The sequence below is a fragment of the Gobius niger genome, assembly GCF_951799975.1.
Source record: "Gobius niger genome assembly, chromosome: 1".
Taxonomy (NCBI): domain Eukaryota; kingdom Metazoa; phylum Chordata; class Actinopteri; order Gobiiformes; family Gobiidae; genus Gobius; species Gobius niger.
In genome coordinates this window covers 52,212,250-52,239,075 of record NC_136852.1, presented here as the reverse complement: position 1 = coordinate 52,239,075, position 26,826 = coordinate 52,212,250, and the positions used below count along the sequence as shown (strand labels likewise).

The 26,826-nt window shown below is 39.9% G+C and overlaps 1 protein-coding gene across 2 annotated transcripts; it reads left to right on the top strand.

Moving 5' to 3' along the window:
* Positions 1-142: 142 nt before the first annotated feature.
* On the top strand, positions 143-26,057 carry lrrc75ba (leucine rich repeat containing 75Ba). Of its 2 annotated transcripts, XM_079556520.1 has the most exons (5): positions 143-817; positions 7,375-7,503; positions 8,943-8,966; positions 9,740-9,852; positions 24,402-26,057. In XM_079556520.1, exons 1-5 carry the CDS (start codon positions 530-532, stop codon positions 25,000-25,002), a joined length of 1,155 nt encoding a protein of 384 aa, XP_079412646.1. In that variant the 5' UTR covers positions 143-529; the 3' UTR covers positions 25,003-26,057. The 2 variants fall into 2 exon arrangements, with proteins under 2 accessions (XP_079412646.1, XP_079412647.1); XM_079556521.1 differs by lacking the exon at positions 8,943-8,966.
* Positions 26,058-26,826: the final 769 nt, after the last annotated feature.

Sequence of the window (26,826 nt, the reverse complement as noted above, 5' to 3'; positions counted from 1 at the left end):
CAAAAGTTATGTCTAATGTGTCATATGCACTTTAAGGCCTTATAATTTTGTTGTTGTCTATCCATACACGCATTCCCGAAATGGATTTTAGGCTTGGAGGGAGGCCATGTCCGCGCTTTGGAGCAGCGGACGCGCGGATTGGCTGCACGCTCCACGTTGCACGGGTCTAAACAGCAGCGTACGGCAGACACAGGAGAGGATGGAGAGGATGGAGGGAGCCAGAGCGTCCTCGGTGTCAGGATACAAGTACAACCGCACGTACGCAGGCTATCACTAGGTGCATCAACAACAGCGGCAACAGCAGCGACTTTCTGCACAGGGATGGGGGGGGAGAAAATGACGATTTGTTTTTGAAAAGCCCAAGAAAGAGACGGTGGAGATTGTTGACGGCGACGGTCGCAGCGCCAGACACCTCGGCGCTGCTCCCCACTATCCGGGACATCGGGACACGTTATGGGTTTGTCCTTTTGCCAGTATCATTAGCTTCTCTCCAAATACTACTACTACTACTACTACTATTACGGCAGACATGGGCTCCAGGCTGAGCAGGCAGAGCAGCTTGGACAACGAGAATTTCTCCAAGAAGCGACGCAAGCTCCTGGACGGCACGGGGGAGAGCGACAGGGGCAGCAGCACCAGGGGCGGAGGGGACTTTCTCTTCGCCTTGATGCTGAAATCGGACAAGCTGCCCGGGATGCTGCGCAGGACCAACCACAGCCCGTACATGAGGCGAGTGGCGTGGATAAAAGAGATACAGAAATTGCTGCGTGAACGGAGGATAGAGCAGGCGACCGACGTGCTCAAATTACTGAGAAAGGTGAGTGTGTACAAGGCGTGTTTACAAGCGCACAGTGCTGATCGTGCACGTAAGCCTCGGATGCAACAGATGGAGGGGATGCGCTTTGGACACGGCCTACGTGCGTGCCCTAGTTTCCAAAACCTTATCCAGACCCTGCTCACCTTATGGTCCAAACTTGGAACATTTCCACCCCTCAATCTGTTGCCCGACTTCTTGTCCCCCCCTTTCACATGTTACTACGTGCTTGTGTTGAAAGTAGGCCACTGGGCAGAGAGAGCAGCGGGTCTGACTCACTACAGTGCCCTTGTCCCCTCTTTTGTTGACTTGTGACTTGGATGAGTAACTTAAAATAGCCTCTAGTAGTCATGATATAATTGTACATTACAGTTAACCATCCTCGTTCCCCCAGAGGCCAATATATTGTTTTTCTGTCATGGCTTTCTGGCTCCAGCAAAGCACAGCCCAACAGTTCATGTGAAATCACTCCATGCCCTTTTCACCCTGCAATAAGAGCTGCCAGCGTTGACCTATTTGGAGCTGTTTTATGCTGCACATGCAACATATTTCAAGACGTCTCGTTTCGACATTGAAGTACCAATCTCTTAGAGGTATTTTTGGCAAATGTATTCATGTTCTTAGATAAATCAGAAGTAGAAATGTCTGTTTTGAAAGGATTTTTTTTTTTTTCTCCCAGGAGTGCAGTGTTGAAAATAGTCTTGTATCGTCTCGCTTCAAACCAGCCGACCTCTGTCTTCTTTCACAACATAAATCTGCTCTTTGATCTTCTTTTACCTGGCCCGACATATCTCTCTCCCGGGGCCAGTACAAGGAGCTATTGGCACTGCCTCTCAGCAAGATCGTCCCTGGTTGGGTTTCTGGATCGCCTGGGCGTGTGGAGTTTGCAGGTTTTCCCCATGTCTGAGTGGGTTTCCTTTAGGGGCACGGGTTTCCCTCATCAACCCGATGCACGATTGGTTAATCCTGCTGTTCTAACCACGACCTGGGGAACAAATGTCTTTTTCTTTTCTGCTAGCTTGAGTTTGAATGTTCTCCTAATTCAATCTGTCCTCATCACGTCCAAGGACAAGCACGTTAAAAGAGCTTAGTGATCAAAGGAAGTATAACGTAGCATAATACTGCATATTCTAGTTAGAAATCTATTCAGAATCAATATCAAACAGCATGGTAGGAGGCAGACAATTTGCTGCTTTGACCTCTGAGTATGCGGCTTTCAACTTCAAGCACGATCTGCTGTGAAGAGTAGAAGTCAATCGCTCTGAATACCTAGAGCGACTCTTTAAATCCTGTTCATCTGCACATTGGTCTATCCTGTTACTTATTTGAGTGAATCTGTACACACTTCTCCCTGACATTTAACTATGATCCACAACCAAAGTTACACACTGAAAATAAGGGGACTGTCAGAACTCATTTGTATGGTTGTCCTTAGGTCCTTTGCCGTCTCCACAGCTGTCGGGCTATCCACTGTTAATTACTGTGAAGCCTTGACACCAGAGAGAGAGAGAGAGCGAGAGGGAGGGAGAGAGTCGGACCTCCTTAATCAAACCAAGCACATAAACTAGGTAGCTCCATGACAGCCACATCACAGGGGACGCAGGCGAGCCCTCTCCAAATGAGCAGCGCTTTTATTAAACACTGTCTTTTTATCTAAAACCAACGGTATTAAAGAATGTAGATGTCAGGGAGATCTGAGCTTCTGTTCGCTGAATTTTAAACAGGAGCTTAATTGGTGTCCTAGATAGGAATACGTCTTGGAGTTCATGTTTAAAAGCCCGTGTATTTTCACACAAGGTACCACCTGAGAGGATTTTTGGTGTTCTATTCTGTCATCATCTTTAATAGGCAAGAATGAGCATTAGGAATTTAAAGGGTAAAACGGGACAATACTATTGGACCAAGCCGTGTCCAAGTCAGGATCTTACCCGGACTAAACAGAAAATAAGTCAAGTATTTGCAGGGAGATAAAGCTTCTGTTTCCCATTTTCCCCAATTCAGCAACAGGGAATAAGTACTGTTGCATTGTGGGGATCCCATGATCCCCCACGATTCGAAATCTTTCATTCATGATTATAGTGAGGAAAAATATTGGGATTTTACGATTTTAAAATTAAAAATACCAGAAATGTTTCAAATCCTTTATAATACTGTCTAAATCAGGGGTCCCCAACTAAATCAGCTCGAGCTCTGCAAACGTTTCTTTCGTAACTTGCGACATTTGTCCAGGATTCGGACATATGTAGTAATTGCTCTTGAATCAATAATTTAGTCATTTCATTTCAATGTTATTCAAATTATTTAGATCATTTCTAGTTCAGCCTTAGAAATTAAGTATATATCGAGAGGATGAAAAGGCTTTGAAAAGGTCTGGATCCAGGTCCACCAGTTGCGGACCGCTGGTCTAAATGTTCACAAAAAGAAAGACTTATCTTCAATTTCTTAATTATCTAAGAGTTGTTTCAATTGAAAAAATATTGAACATTCAGTTTGTTTTATCTATTATCTTCAGGCTTTTCCCCCTCTGTGTCTCATACAGTAAATTCATTATAATTACAAAAGAGTTCTTAACAAAGGACCCTATTAGCTGAAATCCATGCGCTCGTACGGTGTCACTTTAGTTTTTACCACAACAGTTATATAATAAAATTATATAATAAAATAGACTATTAAATGACCAATCATGCCTTTATAGCTGCCAAGAGAACTATCATGATTAATTGGAAAAAACGTAAACTTAACTGTTTCGCAGTGGACAAATGGCTGTATGAATTCTCTGATCTGTTGTCCATGGAGCAAGTTATTAATGGAGATAACGTAACATTAAATTTTGAGCAACTCTGTAGCATCGCTGGTATAATATAGGAAACCTTTTGAACACCTGGGAACCTATTTCTCGGGTCACCTTCATAAAAATATAGAAACATGCAACAAACTAACATAAAATATTAACAACAAAGAAGTCTGAATTCTCACTGTTTTTGCTTGGACTATGGACCAATTGTTTTCTCTGAAGATAATGCTTATGAGTGGAGACAATATTCTAAGATTGTGACATCACTAAACAATGGAACGAGTACGCAATTTCTTATCAACCACCATACTGCATCTCCCTCCAGCCCTCCCACCCCAACTGTGTGGTTGTCTCTGTGGTGTGTATTTGTGGCGTGTTTTTATTTTTTGTGTCTGTTCTGTGCAGTGAACGCAGCTGCACCTGGTTCTTTTGGGACTCTTCCTCTGGCACCATTCTGCAGTTATCATGAATATGCTGTACAGTTTACCGTGGGTCCTAATATTCTCACGATTAACCTACCGTGAGCTTTTATCACCGCATTGATTGTAAACCGGTTAATCATGATGACAATATTACGGATACATCAACAAACCCCAGCACATTGACAGTGTAGGTTGTGCATTTACTCAAAACACTGTTTCAATCTCAGCGTCATGAGTTCATATCTCAGTCTTCTCCCCGTTCATATTCTCATTTCACCTAGCAAAAGCATATTTCTTGGTTTGCAATCTATGTTTCATAATGTGATACTGGCTGCATGCAGTCATCTAACCTTGTTCATAGTATTCCTTCTACCACTACCAGAAAAATAGGACTAAACTGTGTCTGTTGATCAAATCCTTAACCCTATAGCTACAGAGTGTAAGTACCCAACCGTATATATCACACATGAGAAGCGAGTCTTCATGTTGATCGTGTGAACTGACGGCGGAAGATATTTTTACTCTCCGATGGGTTGAAAGCTTGTCGCCCCCGCCCTGGGTTCACACCGTGTTTACTGTTGCCCTTGTTGGAAGAGGAGCCATTAATGTGTAGCTGCAGCCTCCCACTCAGACTGTCTAATGCAATCAATGCTGATGGTGTTTGGGTGAAGTCTTGTGCTGTGTGTTGAATGTGTGTGGCATAGGGTTTGCTATAGGTCACGTCTCTTAAAGCCGGCTCTCCTAATTAAAACTGTACGAGGTTTCACACAAGTTGGTTAATTGGCAGGTAAAGAAGCTCTGAATTGTGGATTTGGGTTGAAAAAAATTTAGTAACACGTTTTTTTGTGGATAGAGCAAAGGCACACAATCTCTATGTGACTGAACACGCTATTTGAAGGGTGTTCGAAGGCCCCTATCTGACCTTGGCCCGGGACAAATGCTTGTAGAAATATAAACAACAAGGTCAGCAGACTTAGTAAGGTCCTATTGAGTCTTTGATTTTGTTGATTGCAGAAGACATTGTGTTACAGATAACTGCAAGTTGCGACCATTCAAATTGGAATATTGATAGGACTAAACCTTTACAAATGGTGCTCTAGATCAGGGGTTCCCAAACCAAAAAGTGACACCTAAAATACTCAGGTGATTGCCTCTTATGCTACTTTAGGGGAGAAAAACATTTAAAAATCAAGTTAATATGTTTTTAAACAGTTTATATTTAATATTTGAATGGATGTCACAAATGATATGCTGTTTTACACTCCGAATCATCTCGAGACCCCCACCCAAGGCCTCACGACCCCGTCTCTTTGGAATGCACTGCTCTGGATAAGCTTTTACAATGCAAATAAAACCATCTTAATGTCACAAAACAGGACTGCAATGGGGTCCAAACCAGGAAATAAAGACTATTGCTGGACAAATGTAGCTTTCAACCAGGCATATTGTGAGCGTGGACCAGTGCTGGACTGTCTCACCACACCAATGAGGAACACTGTCATTTACGTCTGCACTTTCACTTAGTACTCTGGAGAAAGAAATCCAATTGCATTCTTCTTCTTTTTTAGTCAGTATTGATCACATGCATAAGAATCACATGCAGAACGTGTTAAAATTGGAGGTTTAATAGATTGGATATTGACAGGATAAGATCCCCTTGGAGATATTATATTACCTAAATACTGCAGCCTTTGTAATTTACTAATTGGGGACTAGTCAGATGATATCAGTCGTGCAGCCCAACAGACTCGTGCCGGTGGGGTTTGGTGCAGGAGGAGCTGGTGGAGCACGTGTTGATGAGTGTAAAGTACAGCTGCAGCGCTCACTGTCTGACTCTAATCACCCTCCAAAGGTCACACATCTCTCACGACTCACTCCGCTTCGTTTGCCTTCGCGGCACACTTTCGCGAGCAATTCTCACCAGTAACGTAACACTCAATTTGTTCTTTTTGCTCCTTGTTTGAGTGGCAAGTCCCTGTCCGGTTCTTTCATGGGGTGCAAATCATTAATCCAGTTTTCATAGGTGAAACTTTGAATCCAATCCACTGAAATAATGCGTGTGTCCTTTGTATTACTATCATTGTATTAGTATTTTTTAAATATTTTTATTAATGTGTACTATATGGCCGATGGATCTAAATTTTGGTGGTTTGGTCTCTGCAAGCTGCTTCGTCTCTGATTTACTTAGTATAGTCCCAGTTTAATCCAGTTGATAAATTGATAATGTCGAATTAGGGCTGTGCAATTAATCGAAATTTGATTATGATTTTGATCATTACACTAAACACTATTAAAATCATTATTAAGGATGCCCTCCCACTTGTCCATCCGAAGCGATCTCACGAAGCAAAGCAAACTTGCATTATTTGATGTCGCTGGGATTATGTTCCCTTCACATTTCACGTGCCATGGCTCATACTTTTGCCTGACATAAAAACAAACAGCGCTGTGTGATGATGTCATCAGGCTACGCTGCTCAGTTTGCTTGCGCAGGTGTGAGGGCTGGCCAGCAGGGGGCAGGTGTGAAAGAGAGACCTCTCCTCAATCGAGGCACACTTGAATTCATTTGTACTTTTATGACTGTTCAGAAAACAGAAAATATTCAGCATAGTTTTTTGATTAATAAATAAATAAAATAAAGATAGACTTTTTTAAAGGCCACAAATTGTTTGAATAATTGTGATTTCAGTTATGACTAAAATAATCATGATTATTATTTTTTCAATAATCGAGCAGCCCTGTCGGATTATGGGCTTGACGAGGGAACCCTAGAACATGGTTTGAACCTCAATATAAATACGATGCATCCACTTGACTTTTAGCATCTATAAAAACACTTTATAAGCCTAATTTGTTTATATGTCTTACAGTTTGACAGTTTGAGAGTGAACATTGATAGAGGCTTTGCACTGGCTCTTCCTTGTGACCCAGTGTGGTTAAAACTATTAAAATTTCACATTCCACGCTAGAACATGTCTTATTTCAGATGGTTTGAAAGGACCATTTCACTCAGATGAGGATCTTGATGGTACGAAGCCTATATAAGCGGTGGCATGTTGGGAGCCGAGGTGAGATTGTGAATGCCAAAACACAGCGCTCCTCCAGCTCCCTCCGGATCCGTCTTCCCTGCTGCAGATGAAAGCTGCAGTCTCTACTAATGAATATTTAAAGCCAAACATCTCTTTTATCTTTCCATTTTGAGTCACATCGCCTCAGACACCGCTGGGACGTCTTCCTCACCAGCAGTAATGCATTTTGCCCCCAAAAAATTCAAAATCTTTTCCCACGTGCTATTAATAATTTCTGCCTCTGATTGTGTCGGTTTTGTGTGTCGTATGTTGCAGGACCTGGGGCTTGAAGGAACGTCTTTGAACGACATCTTGTACAAAAATGCCGCTTTTCTCAATCTGGTGGACCCGATCTCCCACGAGCTGCTGCTCAGCCTGGCACGAGAGATGCAGTGCCCGAAGAAGGTCAGATGCAGAAAGACGGTGCATGTTGTGAAGCACAATTTCGAAAATATAATTGTAGTTTCTCTGAGTAGTGGTATTGCAGATGCGACTAGATTTGCAAATCAATTACAATATATATATATATATATATATATATATATATATATAAATATTATATATATACAATATTTATATACAGCTGAGAGAAAATTTAACCATTAGCTTCTAAACTAAAACAACAGTTGCATGTATTTATGTACATATACATTTCTATATATTTGCAACCTTTGTCATTAGCCATTTCAGTTAACTTAATTATATTACAAATGCATGCAATATGATACTGTGTAGATATTTACTAGCAAACGAATCAAGCATAACATTACAACCACCCAATCCTTGCTGATATTATCTTAGCAAAAGAAAGTCTATGTAAGCTCTCAGTCTTTTCCTGTTTCATTTTAGCGACTGCAGTTAGAGTTTTCAAAAGGTAGTTTTCTGGACTAGGTAGTTTGAGCTCGTCTATTCTTGGATAAGAGATTAAATGTCTGCAGCACTTTAGATCACATCACATCCATGCGTAGGTACAGGTAACAAGTAATGACACATGTAAGTACAGCTGATTACACATTAAAGTGTAAAGATTTTATAAAGGTGTACAACATGGTGTACGATTAACAAAAGCGTACACCACTTTTGTGTGTTATACAGTCATTTTCCTCAATTTATGAAACTTTGTCAAACTTGCACATCTATATGACAGCCAAAACACTTGGAAATACACCTGTGTTACACTTTATTAAACCTTGCACTTTAATTTGTGTAATTACCTGTACCTACACATGGAACTGGAATCTAAAGTGTGACCTAAATGTTGGGCTTGGTACCGTTACATTTTTTTCGATACCGATACCTGAACGATACCTTTTACCTATACGAAAATACTAAAAAAAAACGATAATGTGTGGAAGATCTGAAGAGTTTGTCTCTAATGTCAAGAAATGTCTAACAAAATGGGGAATAGTTTTGGGGGGAAAAATTGAGAAAATTCAGGGGGGAAAAAATGGGTTAAAAAATCGGAGAAATATGGGGGAATAATGGGGAATAAATTGTGGGGGGAAGTAGAGAAAAATTTGTAATAAAAATGAGGGGGAAAAATGGGATAGTAAGAAAAATAATTGGGGCAAACATTGGGCAAAAATGTCTCAATGTCTCCGGTTTTCAACAACCTAGTCTAGATGACTACTTTTTGAGCGCAGACAAAAGATTAATTGGCGAATGCAAAGGGGACATACTGGAATATGTTTGAAATAAATATATTTGCGTTTCTGCCTGAGCTTTGTCTCTGCACGGACGGGGACTTCATGATGTTATGCCTGATTACTCGATGTGGGAATAGTGTTCATTATTGTGACCACAGCGAGATACTAATCCATGCCTATCTGTGTTATACATGACAGCCATCAGGAACAAGAAAATCCAAGGTAGTGAAGTAGAAAATAGAAAGTGTGTTGTTTGTTTTGTGCACATCGCATATGAAAGCCACTGCCTAGCAGAGCCTCGATATGCGCACGCCGCTAATGAACAGACAGGCTCATTGTTTACCGGCGGAGTCTCCCCTGTGCACTTCCTGTGTTTTCCTCACCAATGAACACTGCATGTGATTAGATTCTCTCCCTCGAATAAGACACAGAAATCGTGTGTTTGTTCGGAGCAGTGCTCAAGGCATAAAAAACAATAACCGCAGATGCGGTTTTTCTTTTACTTCTGCAGAAAACTAATTTGGCGGAACAGAATTAAAAACATCACTAATTGTTTATGGCTTTTTCTATGTTTCTTATCACACTTTACTTGAAAAGTCATTCAAAACTGTTGGAAATGAAATGTAACCTGTGCAATGAGCCACCAAATGTACAAAAAGCCTTCCCCTGATTTCACAAAGAATTTTAAATTGAGATGGTACACTATTGCTTATGAAGATTTAATCAAGCTTTAAAATACTATGCACATTTTGTGCTATGAATATCAGAGTCTCTGTCGCTCAGAAAACCGTGTTAATGTTATCAGCAAATTATATGTGAGATTGCGAGGGTTTACCATTTCAGATTTAAAGCCCAATTTTCACTGTTTCCTCTATTTTTTCCCCCTCATTTTTTCACGTTTACATCCTTTTTTTATTTTTTGGGGGGAAGTGGTGTCTGTGCTTCTCACTTTTGAGGCTTAATCTCTTTTTTTAACACGGAACATCTCTCTCCAGGACACAGACACAATAAAGTCTTCGGATAAGATCTGCAGACAGCTGATCTACCACCTGACCCCGCACTCCAAGTGGCTGAGACAGAGCATGTCCCGACGGAAATCCCAGGCCTGGTAAGTCCCTGGTGCCCAGACCTCCACTCACTAATGTAATGGCCATAAATCCTTGGCTGCGCTCCCTGTGTGGATGAGGAGAGCGGGGGATACAGAGGAGGAGAGAGAGTGAGGGAAAGATGGAGAGAGCGATAGAGGAGGTTTTCATCTTTGTAGTTGACATTGAGCCAGGACAGAGCTGGCCACAGGCTGACCTGCCAGTCACAGCACTTCTAACGGCGTCAGTGCAAACAGAGAGCAGAGCTGGAGGCTTTTACCATTTTTAAAAAGGCATATCATTTGGACACTTACCAAACCAATTTCCCGACAGCTGGGGCATGGGCTAAAGGCTTTATTTCAGTTTGGTTACACATTAATGGTAATCTTGACCAGTGGTGCCCAAAGTGGGACACTGGGGGGTTGCAAAATGATTTAAATATATTTTTTTTTACATTTCTGACATTGAATTAGATGTATTTTGATTGAAAACAGCATATGTTTGTGAAATTAAGACAAATATAATATATAAATATAAAATACAGTATTCAAACTAACACCAGTAAACCAGATTTTAAATGTTTTGCTCCTTAAATTATTACAAATGCTAATTACATTTTATAGAAGGAGGTTGGTTTGTTGGTTGTGTGATTTTGGGGGTTGCGACCTGAAAAGTTTGGGAACCCCTGGTCTAGGTGATGGTTTTGGATTGTGGCAGGTTTGAACAATATGTTCTTTTGGAGAAATAAATAAAATCAATACCTAGACATTGATACGAAAACTGGTGTCTAAACTAGAAACTGATTTGCATTTTCCAATCTATTATGTTTTTGTAATAAGACCTAGTTTTAGAATTGTGGTAATGATAAGCTGAAGTAGGAGGACTAAGTTTTAAAAATAAGAAACTCCTAGGCTTTCTATATAAGCAAGTGATGTCACAGCAACAGAAGCCAGATGAAACACTTTATTTTACACTACCCTTGATACTTTGGTCTGCCAAATTTAGTACAATGTAATGTGCTATGTAGCAAAGAGTTATATCTTGTACTTACTGTATGTAGTACATACACAATGGAGTAATGTGTATTAGTAGTTTGGAGGTACATAATGTACTAAGACATAAGACCCTAACTCTAAGCCCTAACCCTAAGGGGCTTATGTTTTATTACATTATGTACCTCCAAAGTACTAATACACATTATTCCATTGTGTTTGTACCACACAGGTACAGGTTATTACAGATTGTTACTAAGCAGATTACATTGTACTACATTTATTTACTGTAGTTACAATGTATTAAAATAAAGTGTGACTGAGATTCGTTATTTGTCTGGAACTCAGTCTGGAACATCCGCTTGGAATGAGAATGATGTGCATTCCCACCATTCTATACAATTATAACTATACAAGGAGTGTTATGTTCCTACAGAGGCGGGTCATACTCAGTAGTTTGTGTTTCTTGCATTTTTAAATTCAGAATCATTTATTTTCTATCTTTTTTATGGCATTTTCATTGGAAATATTTTGACTTTCACATTATTTGATGTTTTGTTTCTCATAATTGATTGAGTGGTTCACGGTGGTGGTCGAAGGGAGCTGCAGATTAGCAGCTTCGCTTCCGTCAGTCTACCCCAGGGCAGCTGTGGCTTCTAAGGTAGCTTACCTCCACCAAGTATGGAGTGAAGGTAAATTGTTCCATGTAAAGCGCTCTGTGACCAAGTCTGTGAAATGCGCTGTACAAATAAAGTCCTTTCCTAATTATTGAAACATAAATCAGACTTTTACTCAGTACTCATGGAACTCGAGTAGCATTTTCTCCTTGTACTTTTTAATTTTAATTTTTTTTAGTCTCTAGTTTTCATTTCTACTTAAAGGTGCATGATGCAACTTTTGAAGTGGAAAAAAAAATGTTAATATTTGTGCATATTTGACCTTTTAGTGGCTTAGTGGCGTTATGGCTGCAGCTTGGCACCTTTGCTTTCCCTCATAGTGGACGTTATGACACTCCAGGATCAATTGTTTTTAGGGGTTCGTATCAGGAACTTGCCAGAAACCCTAAAACAATTGATTCTGGAGCATCACAGAGGCCACTTTAAGGGAAAGCAAAGGTGCCATGCTACACCTTTATAGCCACTGAGTCAAAGGTCAAATACGCACAAATATACTTTTTTCTTTCACATAAAAAGCTACATATTGCAGCTTTAAGTAAAATCATTTTAAAGCAAAATGACACTTCCTTGAGTAAATATTTTGGCTGCTCTTCTCAGCTCTGCGTTTCTGTACCTTTTTCCTGTCAAAATGGCTATTGAGTGTTTTTTTCTTAGTATCAAATTCGAGTTTGACAACACTAGAGGCCATACAGAATAAACACCTGCCAAACCTTTGTGTCATTGATTTTCTGTGGCAACAGCTCTAAGCTCTGAGAAAGGAAGACAGTTTGAAGATTGTAATAGTTTTGTAACACAGCAGCAGGTAATATGTCAACAAATCTGAAGAAATAAATGTATTGATTGACTTTATTTTTTACATAATACAGTCTTACACACTGTACCCACTATCTACAAAATGTTTTATAGGCGCTTAAGTAAAGCTTACAGGGGCCTTGCTAAGTCGTGCTCACCCGTATTGAGGTAACATTTCTTTGAGATTGAAACTCCGAATAGCGCATTAGCTCTCTGTGTACAAGTACAAGCTAATCCCCCTTATGAAAAGAGGCAGGCTATCGTGTCTCTGTTTCCATGCAATTGCTTGTCCCACAGATGGCGAGATGCTGAGGATAATGCATTCATTTTGCAAGATGAAACTAATCTCACAGTCAAGAAGGAGACACAATGCGGCACATTGAGACGGGACAGGTTCATTATGACTCAGCCGAACGTATCAGCGCAGAAAATCGGAGGGAAGAAAAGACGTATTGAAGGGGACCTGACACTGAGTTATTTTGATCAGCAATGAAATTAGCTTTGAGTGGGAACAAACAGACACTGCACTGAGCTGTAGTTAATAATAGAAGTAGTATTAATAGTCGTAAAGGAAGCGGAAGCAGTGTTTGTGTAGAGCAGGAGTTCCTAAACTTTTCAGCCCATGACCCCCAAACCATTCAGGACCTCCTGTGTAAAAGCAAAATAAAAAGATAATATAAGAGGGGAAAAGTCATTTAAAATCCCATTTTGTAAGATCGGTTTTCAACATTTCTACATGCGCTTGATAAGTCACATTTTAGATACATTTTATTTGGGAACTGAAAATTTTGAACAGAATCTGCAAACTTATAGTAGAGCATGATTAGCATAATAAGTTAACCCTTGCCGCAGACCTTTATGTAGGTCTCACTGATGTTGAAATTTGATTTTGAAATCACTGGTCACTGGTGTCCAAAGTGTGGCCAGAGATTATAGCCTCAAAAACAAGACAAAAATCCAGCTTGAAGCTTCCAAATCTAAATAAAGGTGTGGGACACAGTTAAAACCTCACTTAAAGGGATATTTCAGGATTTTTTACATAGGGTCTCATTTCCCAGTTATTCAGAGTGTTGTTTATTTTTCGGAGATTATTATTTTTTTAATTCATGCAGTCCTTATTTTTGAAGAGTTTAGTGGTGCTAGGCTAGTGCTAGGCTAGTGCATGTCTATGGTAACTAGTAGCCTGCATTAAAAACAGTCTGACCCAAGCACAGTGCACCTGAAGCAAATCACTGATAACTCCAGACTGTCGATATAAATGTCTGTGTTGACTGAATCATTTTTGAAATATAACCATTTTGCATTTAAAATAACTTATATTTGAGCAGCATCAGCTGGTTGTCAACTACTGCGTGGCGGAGTGATCTGCTCGGTTATCGGATCTACAGTAGTTTGTTTACCTGCGGCCGGCATTACCACACGTGGAATTCACAAAGGAGCTTTCTACAAATCAGACATGGCAACGTTTAGAGGACTACACAATGATTTTGAAGAGGTTTTTAATGCAGGCTACTATATACCATAGACATGCTCTAACCTAGCACTAGCCTAACACCACTAAACTCTTCAAATATAAGGACTGCATGAATTTAAAAATATATATATCTCCAGAAATCAACAACACTCTGATAACTAGGAAATGACGCCCTATGTCAAAAATTCTGAAATATCCCTTTAAGTTGTATGTTTGAATGCACTGGCCTCCAGTTTGTGGCCCTCAATGTCGTCTAATATGATGAAAAATGTGCTTTACAGTAATATCCAAACAATATCATGTTGGATATAAATAAACACTGTTACTCGTGAATTTCTCCAACGTGAGATCAATAAAGTCTTACCTTCTTCAAATGTTCACATAAAATAATAACATAAATACAATCAAGTCAAGAGTCACCACAGTCTGCAACCACTCGGGGCGATAGGATTGATTTGCTAACTTTAAAATATTGCAACTCTATCCAACTAGGAGTAGCCGTCTGATTTAGAAACTTTAAATTGCTGTTTTTGCTCGATAATAAAATGCAAAAGGTTGACTTGTTTGTAGCAGTCGTCACAGAGGTTAAATGCAGGAGTTGTAGCAGTAATAACGAGGTATTTGTTTGCTCTAGAGGTGTAGGTGTGTGATAAAGCATGATAAAGCATTTGCCTGGATAAGTTTGTGCTGTTTATTGTATTGTAGCTGTGGAAATGGTCTTAGTCAGAGCTATTTCTGGACACTACAGCGACCTGAAGCAAGAGGGAACATTGCTATAGAAATTGAATCCATTTACCATTTTACCATTGGAGAGACGAATATAAAATCCCACATCAAACCCCAAACGTAGCATTAAGGAAACACTATCAAGGTGTAATACTGCAAACATCGCTACATGTACAAGCCTGTTGGTTAGTAACAAATATTGTGTAGACTTGAAGTGAAGCTAACCTGGACAGAGGCTAAAACACTTCTGAGAGGATGAAGCTAAAGTCAAAAGAACATTTAATACTTTGTCACGGCTCGGGATTCTTGAAGGTGGAGTGAGAGACGGAGCCGGTGGTGCCCAGACATAGACAGCAGGAGCCGCATGAATCATTCAGATAAAAGTCCTCAAAAGATGATTAATATTGTGGATGCTGTGAGCCTCGACGGCGCGTGTTCCTCTGCAAATACAACTGTCACCATCCCACAGAGATAAAACAGCAACACGGCAGCACATAATTATAAAACTATTCAGTATGATAATTAAAAGAAATTGTCTTGGCTGAAAAAGGGATACAGCCGTCAAGCAGAAATTAACATAATGCTCTCTAAATTACTCGTGCCATAGAACTTGAATGAAATGTATGGATTTTTGTTATATTGTCCATGTTGTGATCCTTGTCCACACATCTACCAAACAATACTGAAATTATAAATAACACAACATAATCGTGCCTCTTTCCATGAATGAACATTTCCCAGTTTACTCTCTTGAAATCACCTTGTGCAAACACAAATGGCTCCGCTTTTCAAATGACTGTTTAGCCCATGTTTATCCAGAATTAGCCCTTCTTTGGCTTAGTATTGTACATAATTTGCAATATGATTCTTATTAGACTAGTTTCAACAATTTAAAAATTGGTTTGACTGAAGCAGTGGCCCACAGAGCCGCTGCCTCTGCTCTCACTCGGGGGTCTTTTGTGTGAAAATGTCAGCACTTTATCTGACCTTTTTAGCCTTCACGCCTCACGCCTTTTGCATCCCTCCAAATGAAACATTACATTGACGCTCTAATTTTCAAGCAATAAAGTGGATGTACTTGAAGTAACTTTGCTTTATGGGTGAATACTTCAGTGTTTATCTGTGCTCTTCCTATAGGGCAAAATGTTCCGCTCTGTTGAGGACCCATATGTTGCAATGAGAGAAGCTGCAGATCTTGTTACGCCCTATGTCTGTCTGTGGGTGAAGCAGGAGCTCATAATAAAGCAGAGTTGGAGTGTAAATGACTGTGCAGAAAATAATGGTGTGAGCGTTGGAGTAATGGCCCCGGGGGGAGGTGAGGACAGCTCAAAATTAACCTCAGGGAAAGAGCTGCCCGCGCATGGACCAGGCACTGTTTAATGTAGCTGGGCTAAATTGCAATTTCAAACACATCTCAAAAGTAAAAAAAAAAAACACAGCACAATATTGGAAAGAGATGTAACTTTGATAACTGTCATGGACATTGAAATAATGATTGTGATATTACGGTACATGATTTAGACACTGCATGTCCCATTGTTACTGTAAAGAAAGAAAGAAAGAAAGAAAGAAAGAAAGAAAGAAAGAAAGAAAGAAAGAAGAAGAAAGGAAGGATGGAAGAAGAAGAAAGAAAGAAAGAAAGAAAGAAAGAAAGAAAGAAAGAAAGAAAGAAAGAAAGAAAGAAAGAAAGAAAGAAAGAAAGAAAGAAAGAAAGAAAGAAAGAAAGAAAGAAAGGACTGATGGAAAAAAAAGAAAGAAAGGAAGGACTGATGGAAGAAGGAAGGAGGTTAATATTGTGAAGCATGACATAATATATTTCTGACAAGCGTCTGATTAAATCCACAGTTGCTAGTCCCATGCCTGGATAAAGTCAGTTTCAATCCACTTTATTTATTGAGCACATTTAAACTGCTAAAACTTTTCTAAATTTTGCATCAGAAAAAGGCTCCTTCAAAGGTTTTACAAATGTCGTAACATTTTGAGGTTTAATTCACACATAGATGAAAAATGTATTCACCAACATGAGATTTATTAGTTAGTTTATTAGTTTCAGCTCTACTTGTACAAATGAAAAGTGAAAAACCTTTCATTTGTACGATAAAAAGTTTTGTCAAAACTCTTTGATCACGTTGAGCTCCTGACTATTAAGCAGAGGCTGATTATCAAAGTGCCTGAAGCCGCTGTGGTTATTATAAAATCTGATTTTAATAGATGACTTCATTGTGTAATGGATCAAAAGCAGAGCGTGATACATTGTGTGAATGCAAATATGGCTTTGGAGAAGCGGGTGCCATTTTTCTTATTAGAGCCATCATTGATTTGAACAAAAAAAAACTCTAAATCTAAAGGGCAACAAAAGTATCAGGTTTAGATGAGCAGAAAACTTGCTTATTTTTGTCTAAAAGATCAATTCTATTATTGTCCAGGTTTGGACTGAACGGCACGAGCCAAACATTATTTTGTAGATTGTTTCTGTGAGCTCTCAGCGTCCAAGACTGTTCCAGTGTAGCAAAGGAAAGTTGTCATCTGGACTGAACTGAGATGCTTCATCATCCTAGAAGCTTAACAGCTCAAAGTTGTCTCTGGTTTTGCCCATAACCCTCTGAATTGTTTTGTGGTCGCACTTTAACTTTACATCACATTAATAACATGGTAGTGTTATCGTAACAGAGGATGACAAAGGACAATGCTTTTTTTTTAAGCCAAGCAGCTTTTTTACACTAATACTGTGTTAGGGCCATATTATTGTATGCACGGGGGGTGACGCGAGGGGGGTGTACTTCTGCTAGGGCCGTCGCATTTTAAACCATAACCATAAATTCACCGCTGCGGCGGTTCTATAGGGTGCGTGTTTTAAATAATGTTACGAAATTTCTTTTACGAAATGCAAAAAGAATATTTATATATATACATTTCTATTTTATTTTTTATTTTTTTTCGAAATGCAATATGTGGCGCCCGACGTTGATTCTGTGGCGGTGATGACAGTGAGTGACAGTGATGGGCTCAGTCCAACACACTGAGCCCTGGCTTTGTCCAGGTTTAGTCCTGGCTTTGTCCAGGTTTAGTCCATGTTTAGTCCAGATTTAGTCCAGGTTTAGCCCATGTTTAGACCAGGTTCAGACCTGGTTTAGTCCAGGTTCTGACCTGCTTGCTGCCAATCGGGAAACATATATGCGCTCTACAATCGTGCGTGCATTTTTAATTAGGGTGCCCTCCGCTTTTCTTTTTTTTTTGCGAGCCATATTTCAGTTATTCCGAAACCGTTTCTAAATATGTAAAAAGCATCATGGAGCAAAGATGTAGGACTTTCTCTTTCTGTTCATCTGGGCTGTAGTTTACCGCTCTGCAGTCAGAGCGGGAGAGGGAGAGCACACGCAGCCGTTCGTCTGAGGGGATTGAGGGTCAGGTCCAAAGTTCGGCTCCAAGGTCCAGGTGCATGGGTCCGGATCCGGACCGATGTCCGCCATTTAGTGACCTCTAGTTTAATCACCTTATTCGTTTTTTGTAGATATCACTCAATAAATCATACAGAATCAGATACATATCTCAGTTTTATGGTCTATTCCAGTAGTTTCCAGAGTGGGGGGCATGAGCTCTGAGATGGGGATCCCAAGATTATTTAAAAAACAAACATACAGATTGTAATAATAAATGAAACTGTATCATTTATAATCAAAAACTGCATGGATTTGTAAATTGAGGTTAAATAAGGAAGGAATCTGTGTTTTGTCGACTCCATCCAAGTCCATTTTACCCCAGGAACTAGTCAATGAAGATACTAAATTACTACACTAATTTTTTTTTAAAGCTCAGTGCTATATTACTCACATTCCTTTGAATTTTCTAGACTAAAATCCTTCTACATTGTTATTATGGAATTCCTCGGCCACTGCTGCACCATTAGATCTTCTCCAAACCACTTTCCTCTTGATACATTTGGCTGTCCTTTGGAGACTATCAGATTAACGTGTGAGAAATAGAGTTTGCTTCCTCCGTGAATGCCTCTTTCACGCCCGGGTTCAGCCGGCCAGGCTAAGCCGAAAAGCAGCGAGTTGTGTGATCAAAATCCATTTCCACCTTATGAGGAGGGTTTCCAGGTTGTAGCCCGTTACAGGAGCAGTGATGATTAGTCTTACACAACACTGCGAGGTCGATATAGGGGCAGACGGGGAGGAAAGAGCCAGATCGAGGTGCAGGCCAGTGCAGCACTTAAATTGCACATCAGAAAATTAGAATTGGAATAAAAGTGAGTCCAGGGTAGCACTTTACAGCACAAGGTAATACGGTGGAAATTGCTTGGGATTGCAAAGTGTAATACATGGGGGAAAGTTTCAGGGTATTGTGATCTATCATTTCATTAAGTCAGTATTAGATTATCAGGAAACATGGTCAGTATTTTCTTGGGAAAAGTGACCATGACTTGTTGACCCTATTACTATGTTATCACTGTGCTCGGAGGGTATGAACTAACAGAATATTCATCTAAACGAAACCTTGAATGTTCTAGTGTCAGAACAAATAATGATATATTGTCTCCACGTTGACAAAAGAAGCAATGAACGCCTGAATTCGTAGCTCCTCAAGCTACAAGTAAATTATTATTATTCATGTTCACTGGCCCCACTTTGTTATGTGAAAGAGGTGGGATAATAAGGCATGAATGGGCATGTTTAAGCAATTGAACACAAGGTTTGCCAATAATAACAATACTCAGAGACGAAGGCCAGCGATATTTATAAATACAAGTCATTATTAAAGTTTAATACAAAAGGACAAGAGACGAGGTTTGCATAAGAAGCCTGAATGCTTAGAACCGAAAAAGCAACTTGTTTTAAAGAAGTGGCTTTGCAATAGGAGGTGAAAAAACTAATTCAAATTAATTAGCCTAGTGAAAAGTATTTCTATAACTGAAAGCTTTATTGCAGTAATACAAGGTTTCCACGGGGCATTAAAAAGCATTAAAGTCCATTAAATGAATTGTGCCAAAAAAAAAGGTTGATATTTGTGCCTACCCAGCCGCTGTATGAATGGTCAGTATGGCGCTTTAATCATGCTCCAGGATTAATTGTTTGATAGGTTTTCAGGTGAAAGGTCCGTAACTGGTGAAAACCTTCCAAACAATTGATCCTCGAGTGCCTTACAAACCACTGTGATGGAAAGTAAAGGCGTCATGCAGACCACTCACTCATACAGCCACTGGGTCACTACAAGGTCATATACGCTCAAATATCAACTTTTTATCCACATGAAAAGTTGCATAATGCGCCTTTAAATGTCATTAAAAAGCATTACATTGGATTAAAACTAGCATTAAATCTAAAATGACTGTATAGGTTCAATTCTTTAGAAAGGGTTAAGGTTAAATGCAAATCTTAAAGCAGTACTAAGTAACTTGTTTACCTTAATAAATCCTTTTCGTAGTCCCTCTGGGGGTAATACAAGTGTTAATGGGATGATTGGGGGTCTTTCATCTCCCTCTGGTGTCTCTGGCCAGAAAACAACAATTGCAACTTCGCTGCCACCGGGTCAAAGTCACCAATACATACTAATAGAATCATGAGGAAGAAACTAACAGGCTAACGGGCAAAGCTAACTGCGGGCTAGCGCCACTTTAAACAGTATTTGCAGCCAAGTTTGAGTGAAAAGAATTATCTCCATTGTGTAATTGGATGTACAATATCCCTCTCTCCCTTTGTCTTTTCTGTCAGTGTAGTATTTACTCTCAGGGACAATTAATGAGTAAAAAAAACGTGCTACGACACCTGCAGTGGCGCTTATTGGCCTCTAGGGGCATGAGTTACTTAGCACTGCTTTAAGAAATGAAATATGTGCATGCTTTTTCCTGCGTTTGTGGCATTAAAATATAGTATTTGGGCATTCAAAATGGCATTAAAAAGTATCATATTTGACCTTTTTCTGCCTGTATAAACGCTGGTAAAAAATGTTTAACTATCGGCTATTTGGAAGATTAAAAATACATTAAATGAAATCACTCATTGTATTGGCCTATACTATATCCCCCTTTATATTGGTATCAGTATCGGACCCCAAAAATAAATATTGTTCGGGCCCCATGCCTTTCACTGAATCAAAAGGGGAAACAAGTCCACCAAAATAAACAGTCTTTCTCTGCAGTATTCTATCTGTCTGACACTCACCTGTTTGCGCTTGAAGAGTCTTAGCACACCCTGTACGTCTTATTTGTGCGCGCGGCAATTACAAACAACAGTCTAATGCATCCCCCTGCCTTCACCCCTGCTTTAAACGGTGGCAAACGCTGCTCGGGGCCATATCAGAAAAGCACTCTCCATTTCCACCGTGACCCTAAAAACACATTAAAGGCTGCGGCGCTGACAGGTACTGCGGAGGATGTCACAGTAAGTCAGCAGACGCCCGCGGATATTATAATTTACCCTGACACTGAAGCAACGCTGCAACGGGACACTTTAGGAAGAGCGCGAGTGAAAACATCCACAGGGAGAGAGAGGGGGATGTGCACGAGTGACAGAGTACAAAAGGCCGAGGCAAGGTGTAAATAATGGATAATGCCGAGGGACAACGTGCTCGAAATGGACAATTCATATGCATTAGAGTGTACAGTATATGTATATGACAGAGCTGCTAAAAGTAAAGTGCTTAAGTTATTAAATAGTTGCAGAATAGTGACTTTAACTACAGTTTTGCCGCACTTCCTTATATTCCTGTCATGTATGGTTTTCTTCAGGGGATGCCACAGTAAATCATCTGCTTCTAGGATTTCTGTTGTCAGCATTCATTTCAATCACACTGAGAGAAGGAGCTGCAATCATGTGTTTTCTTTTTCTCCGGAGATACATGTAACTGTAGTCTGATACAACCCTATAAGATAAGATGATAAGATAAGATAAGATGATACTTTATTGATCTCACAGATGGAGAAATTGCATAAATAAAGCAGCATAATTCACATTATTATTCATAAAATACAATCTATCCACTAAGGCTGCACAATATATCACCCAAAAATATTGTATCGTGATATTAGGTTATGCAATATTCGTATCGCAAGAAGCCACAATATATCACTATAGTCTTTATCTGACTGAGATCAAACTCAGCCTAAAACAATGAACAGAACTTAAAAATGTGTTAGTTTTACTTAAACATGTACTAACTTCAATTTTAGTCTTGTTTTGGTCATGATGTAGTTTCTTTTTAACCTCTTTAACTCTAATCAAGCACATTTTCTCCAGTTTAGCGTTAAAGCTTCTTGATCTGAGACCTTCCAGCCTGTAGGCCAGGGTAACGCCTCATTTGAAAGCTAAGGCCTACAAAACTCACCTAGGTTTTAGTCATTTTGGCTGCAATTTGTCATGTTATAGTTTCTTTTTTTGTAGTGTTTTTGTCGCATTTATGGTGTGTTTTTGTCACGACCTAATTGCTTTTTTGCAGCATTTTGGTCGCATTTACTTTTTAATGTAACGTAACTGTGACAAAAAACCCACAAAAATTACGAAAACCTGACAACAATAACGAGAAAAGAGCTTAGGAAGTTTTTAGATTTGGTTAAAGCTGAACTGGAGAAAATGTGCACATTGAAGGTGGGGGGAAAGAGGTTAAACATTTACTAACATAGTTCAATTATAGTCTTGTCTTGGTCCTGATGTAGTCTTTTTTTAAGTCTTCTATTGACAAAATTAGCTCGAAAACTAGTTACGATTTGTGTTTGATTAGAATGTGTCGTGTTGAAATGAAAAGTTACTTCAATATCGTACTATCCACCCCACAGCTTAGTCTGTGCTGGATATCTTTACAGCGAATAACCAAAAGCAGAGTCCACACATAACCATTTAATCCAGAGTATATCCGGACACACCATGTGACTCTTGGATCAAACCTACAACGCTCAATAAAGGTCCATAACACAGGCAGTGTCCTAAAAATGAAAATCAATGCTAAAAAGCAAGTCACGTGGGCTCGTCCTGAGATTGCCTTCACAGAGGCAGACCTCTCTAAATAATTTATTTTATTGCAGCGGGGTACTGAAATTATACAGTGAATGCCCTACAAACATGCTGTAAAATATATAGTTTTGAAAATAATGGTATACAGATCTTACACAACTACTGTAGACCCATCCCAGAGCACCCAATCACAATTTTGCTGCTTTTGAATAGTCGCAAATGTTTAGGTGTCATTTCTTGCCCATGTTACAGAAAGGTACAGCTTCTGTGTTAATGTAAATAGATGAGTATTAGATCTGGTCTCTTCTCTGTCCCAGCTCTATAAGCTCGAGCTGCTGGCTCATTCGGATGTTTTTTGCTCCTCTGTTTACACTGGCAAATCCCCCGCCTGAGTTTCTCCCATGTCAGCCTTCCGCTCCAAGTTAGCCCAGTCACCCCCGCTTTCATAGCCACATAACAGGACACATAACACCCAGCCACGGCCCATAGAAGCACATGCAGCAAGCCTTACATCAAACATTACGTTCAAGTGGAAATGTTTTGGCTTTCCTTGGACATGTGTTCACTGCATCCATTTTTACAAAAGTTGCGATGAAAAGTTCTGCTTAAAACAATATATTTTTATGGCAAAATCACACTTCTCTTTATATTGTATCAGTTTAAACCAAAGAGCCTAGGGAATAAGACAATACTTAGAGTAGGCGTTGGTTTTAGAGGGGTGTATCATCTAAAAAACAGAACCATATGTATTTGGAAAGGAAATTATTTAAATAATTTAAATATTATTGAAATAATTGTGGGAAACTTGCGGGCTTTTGGATAAGTTGTAATGCTGCACCGATTTCGCAGAGTTTGGTGGATTTTGCATTAATAGTTGCAATCACAACATCACCAAATCCTGGAGGGGCTGATAACCAAAAGTTATCCTTCTGTCCAATGGTTTTATTCATATGCAAATGTTTTGATTAGTATGCAAAGAGTGTATTTATAATGATGATTGTCATGATTCAGTAAATTTAGATTATAGTACACTGCAAAAAGTAATCTTGAAATAAGTACTTCAGTTCTTCATTATAAAGAAATCCGTCCATACGGCAAGATATTTACACTTAAATTAAAGGGGCTAAATGCAAGTTAGCCATTTTATACTCACTACTGCCACCTCAGGTCATATGTGTAGCTGCACCTTCTATATTAAGCTCGTGCATGACGGCAATTCGGACCCGACGTAACACAGTTTTTAGTGACAGTGCAGGATTTTAGAGGCAGTTGTTGTGAACAGGTCTGGGCTCATTCTACACATTAGGACATGGCTGGAACATGTAGGGGGAGGAAAATACATAATTTTAACATTTTTAAACTCTGTATAGTCCCTTTAAGATGAACGAAATCACCGCACTCGAAACTAGATGAAAAATCTTTATTTACTTGCAATAAAACTGTTGTAGTTGTTTCATTTATCTGGACTCAAATTAAGGACAAAAGTACTTATTCAAAATGTCACTTATTTCACAATTACTTATGTGCAGTGTGCTTTTTAGTGAAAGCCAAATTCTGTGAAAGCCAAATTGATGAAGGGTGCGTATACATTATTATAGGATTTCATAAACATTGCCCGTGTTCTGAGATTTGTCGTAAAATTGTATTGATTGTACTGATAAAAAGTGTAATGTTGATTTATTTACAATTACAAAAACATCTTAAGTGATTTAAGGGTTATTGAGGCGATTGTCTAATCAAAAAGAAACACTAAGCCAAATCCTGTTGACAAAACCAGTTTTCAATAAAGGGTTCTCCCTCACTTCCAAAATCCCAGCACCTGTTCCTATCAAATCTTATCTTTATAAAAGTTGTGTTTTTTGTGTAAAAAAAAAAATGATTCAAATGTAATGGACAAAAGTGCAATAGTAGCACAATCAGTCTGAAAATTGTCTGGCTGAATCTCTTTGTTTCTCTGTTCTCCAGCCTGAAGACGACCCTACAGAAGAAGCTGTCCAGCGACACAGTCGACCTGTCCGGGATCCCCCTGTCCTCTCGGGACGTCCGGCAAGTCGCCTTCTACCTCCAAAACAACAGAGACAGTGTTGTGGCCGTGGACATCAGCTTCACCGAGCTCCACGACGACAATCTGAGGTTTCTTCTCCCACTCCTCGCGTCGATGCCCAAGCTGAGCACGCTAGCGTTGAACGGCAACCGCCTGACCATAGCCATTCTCAAGGACCTCACCGAAATGCTCAAAGACCCCAAGAACTTCACCAGTTTGTCTTGGATAGACCTGGGCAACAACGTGGACATTTTCACCATGCCGCAGCCGCTTTTGGTCGCGCTACGCCGGCGGTGCAGCCTCAAGAGCAGCCTCCCCACGATCTACGAGTACACGGAGGGCCAGCCTTACTGCTACCACCTGGAGACATCCATAGAGGAGCCCAGTCATTACGACGAAGAGGAGGAGGAGGAGGCCGAGGACAGGGATGAGGATATGGAGAATAGGGACCAGCTCGAGCCGTGGGGGTTAGGCGAGAAGCAGCTATCGAAAGACTTCACCCTGCACTACTGCGAGAGGTGATCGGCCCGATATTGGCGACTCAGCGGCACTCTACAGTAGCTATATCTCCAATTGCCCACTCAACCACCAGTCACCTTCAGAGCGCGACCAAGCGACCAACCAGTGCTCACATTCCTTGTTCAAATTCAAAATGGCCGACCAAAGCTATACATCTGTAACGCACACGGGATGACAGAAGAAGGAGAAAGACTTACTGTGTTGGTGGATGGTGCTCTTGGGAACGAAGTGGGGTTTCATTGGAGGGGGGCAGGATGAGTAAAAATAACCCGGCGTACGCGCTCTCTCTCTCGCTTTCTCCACCTTTCCGCGTGATTGTCTTCGATGTCTCCCGATCAGTGATGCTGAAGAATGGAGGTGTTTTCCAATCAAAGTTCGGTCGGTGAAGTTGGAAGGAGTAGCACCATCATGGCAGCGGTGAGGGGTTTTTTTTGGGTTGTTTTTTAGCCGAAGTGGGACCGTGGTTTCGGGGGGAGTCTAAACCAGGACTGGGACCGACTCTGGCAGCCAGGGCCTAGCTCCACATTGTGTGTTCTGCGTTAATCTCCCCAACAAAAGCTGTGACACAAGTTCCACAGACTCTACGGCCGACAGGCAAGTCACGTGACGCGGACAAAACTGCAAGGTCAAGACTTTTTCGGCGTGTCCCCTCCCTTTCCAAAATGTCCACTTGTGAATACCCACGTGGCCCCCGCCTTGTGTCCGTGTAAAAGAGCGCACAAAACGCGGCTCTGTTGCGCTATTTTTGTGCACTTTGTTGAACAAAGCAATCTTAGAAGACAACAGGTACGAGGCAACAATGGGTAACTGTCACTAGTTATTTTTGTATTGAAACGCTGATATACACCATTTTGTGATTATTATATAATGTAGTCATCAAAGTATGTTTCAGTGCATTATTACCACAATAACAATAACCATACTTATGAGTCTTGAAGGTGGAAAGTGACTGGATAATTTTACTCAAGTACTGGATTTATGCAGGAAATGTGATTTAAATTAATGTTAACTTTTCATGAATGTATAGACAGTTTATGGATATAAAAGGCTCTTAATAAGTAAAAGCCATTTAGCCTTTTGTCCCCCATCCAACATTTTCATTTTAGGGCTCAAAAATAATGTACAAAGGGATAATAACATTATACACAGTATTTCGGTGTCCTGTTTTACTGGGAATGTTGTGACCCATTGCTATCCAGTTCTCCAAAAAGAACATTTCTTTTAAGGATAGATAGTTCTAATGACCCTAAACTGTAGATTTTAAAACCTACTAGACTCTGAAAACTGTATAAAAAGGCCATTTATCAAGCGAAACATTAGGTTCTCAGTCTGTCCCTCCTTCTAAATCATGTGACCAAGGTGAAATTGCTTACTCACCGTGCAAGTTAAGTAATCCTGAAAGTGGACAGGACAGTAGTTAGTGTGTAATTGTCTGGAATTGATCCAATCTGACAATGGCCATCACAGAGTTTTGGATTGTGTGCCACGACCAGACGCCTCGGCCATGATCCCACAGAACTAAAGTATATTTCAAGACCAATAGGGAAACTTTTCAAATTTAGAGATATTAATTTGAAACTTTGGCTGTAGATTCCTCCCATAAATATGAGGAAAAAATGTATTGCAACTTATCTGCCATTTTATGTTTTCATATAAAAATATGGCCTTAAAAAAATGACCCAAATGTCCCATATTTTTGGTGATGAAATCTGACAAATAGATCGAGCCAGGTTTGAATTACGGTTTTATTTTCTGACATATTAGTTACAAAGACTTTCTGAAATATCTCCAAAAGTTGTTTCTTGGTGGGAAAATTTGTAAAGATTG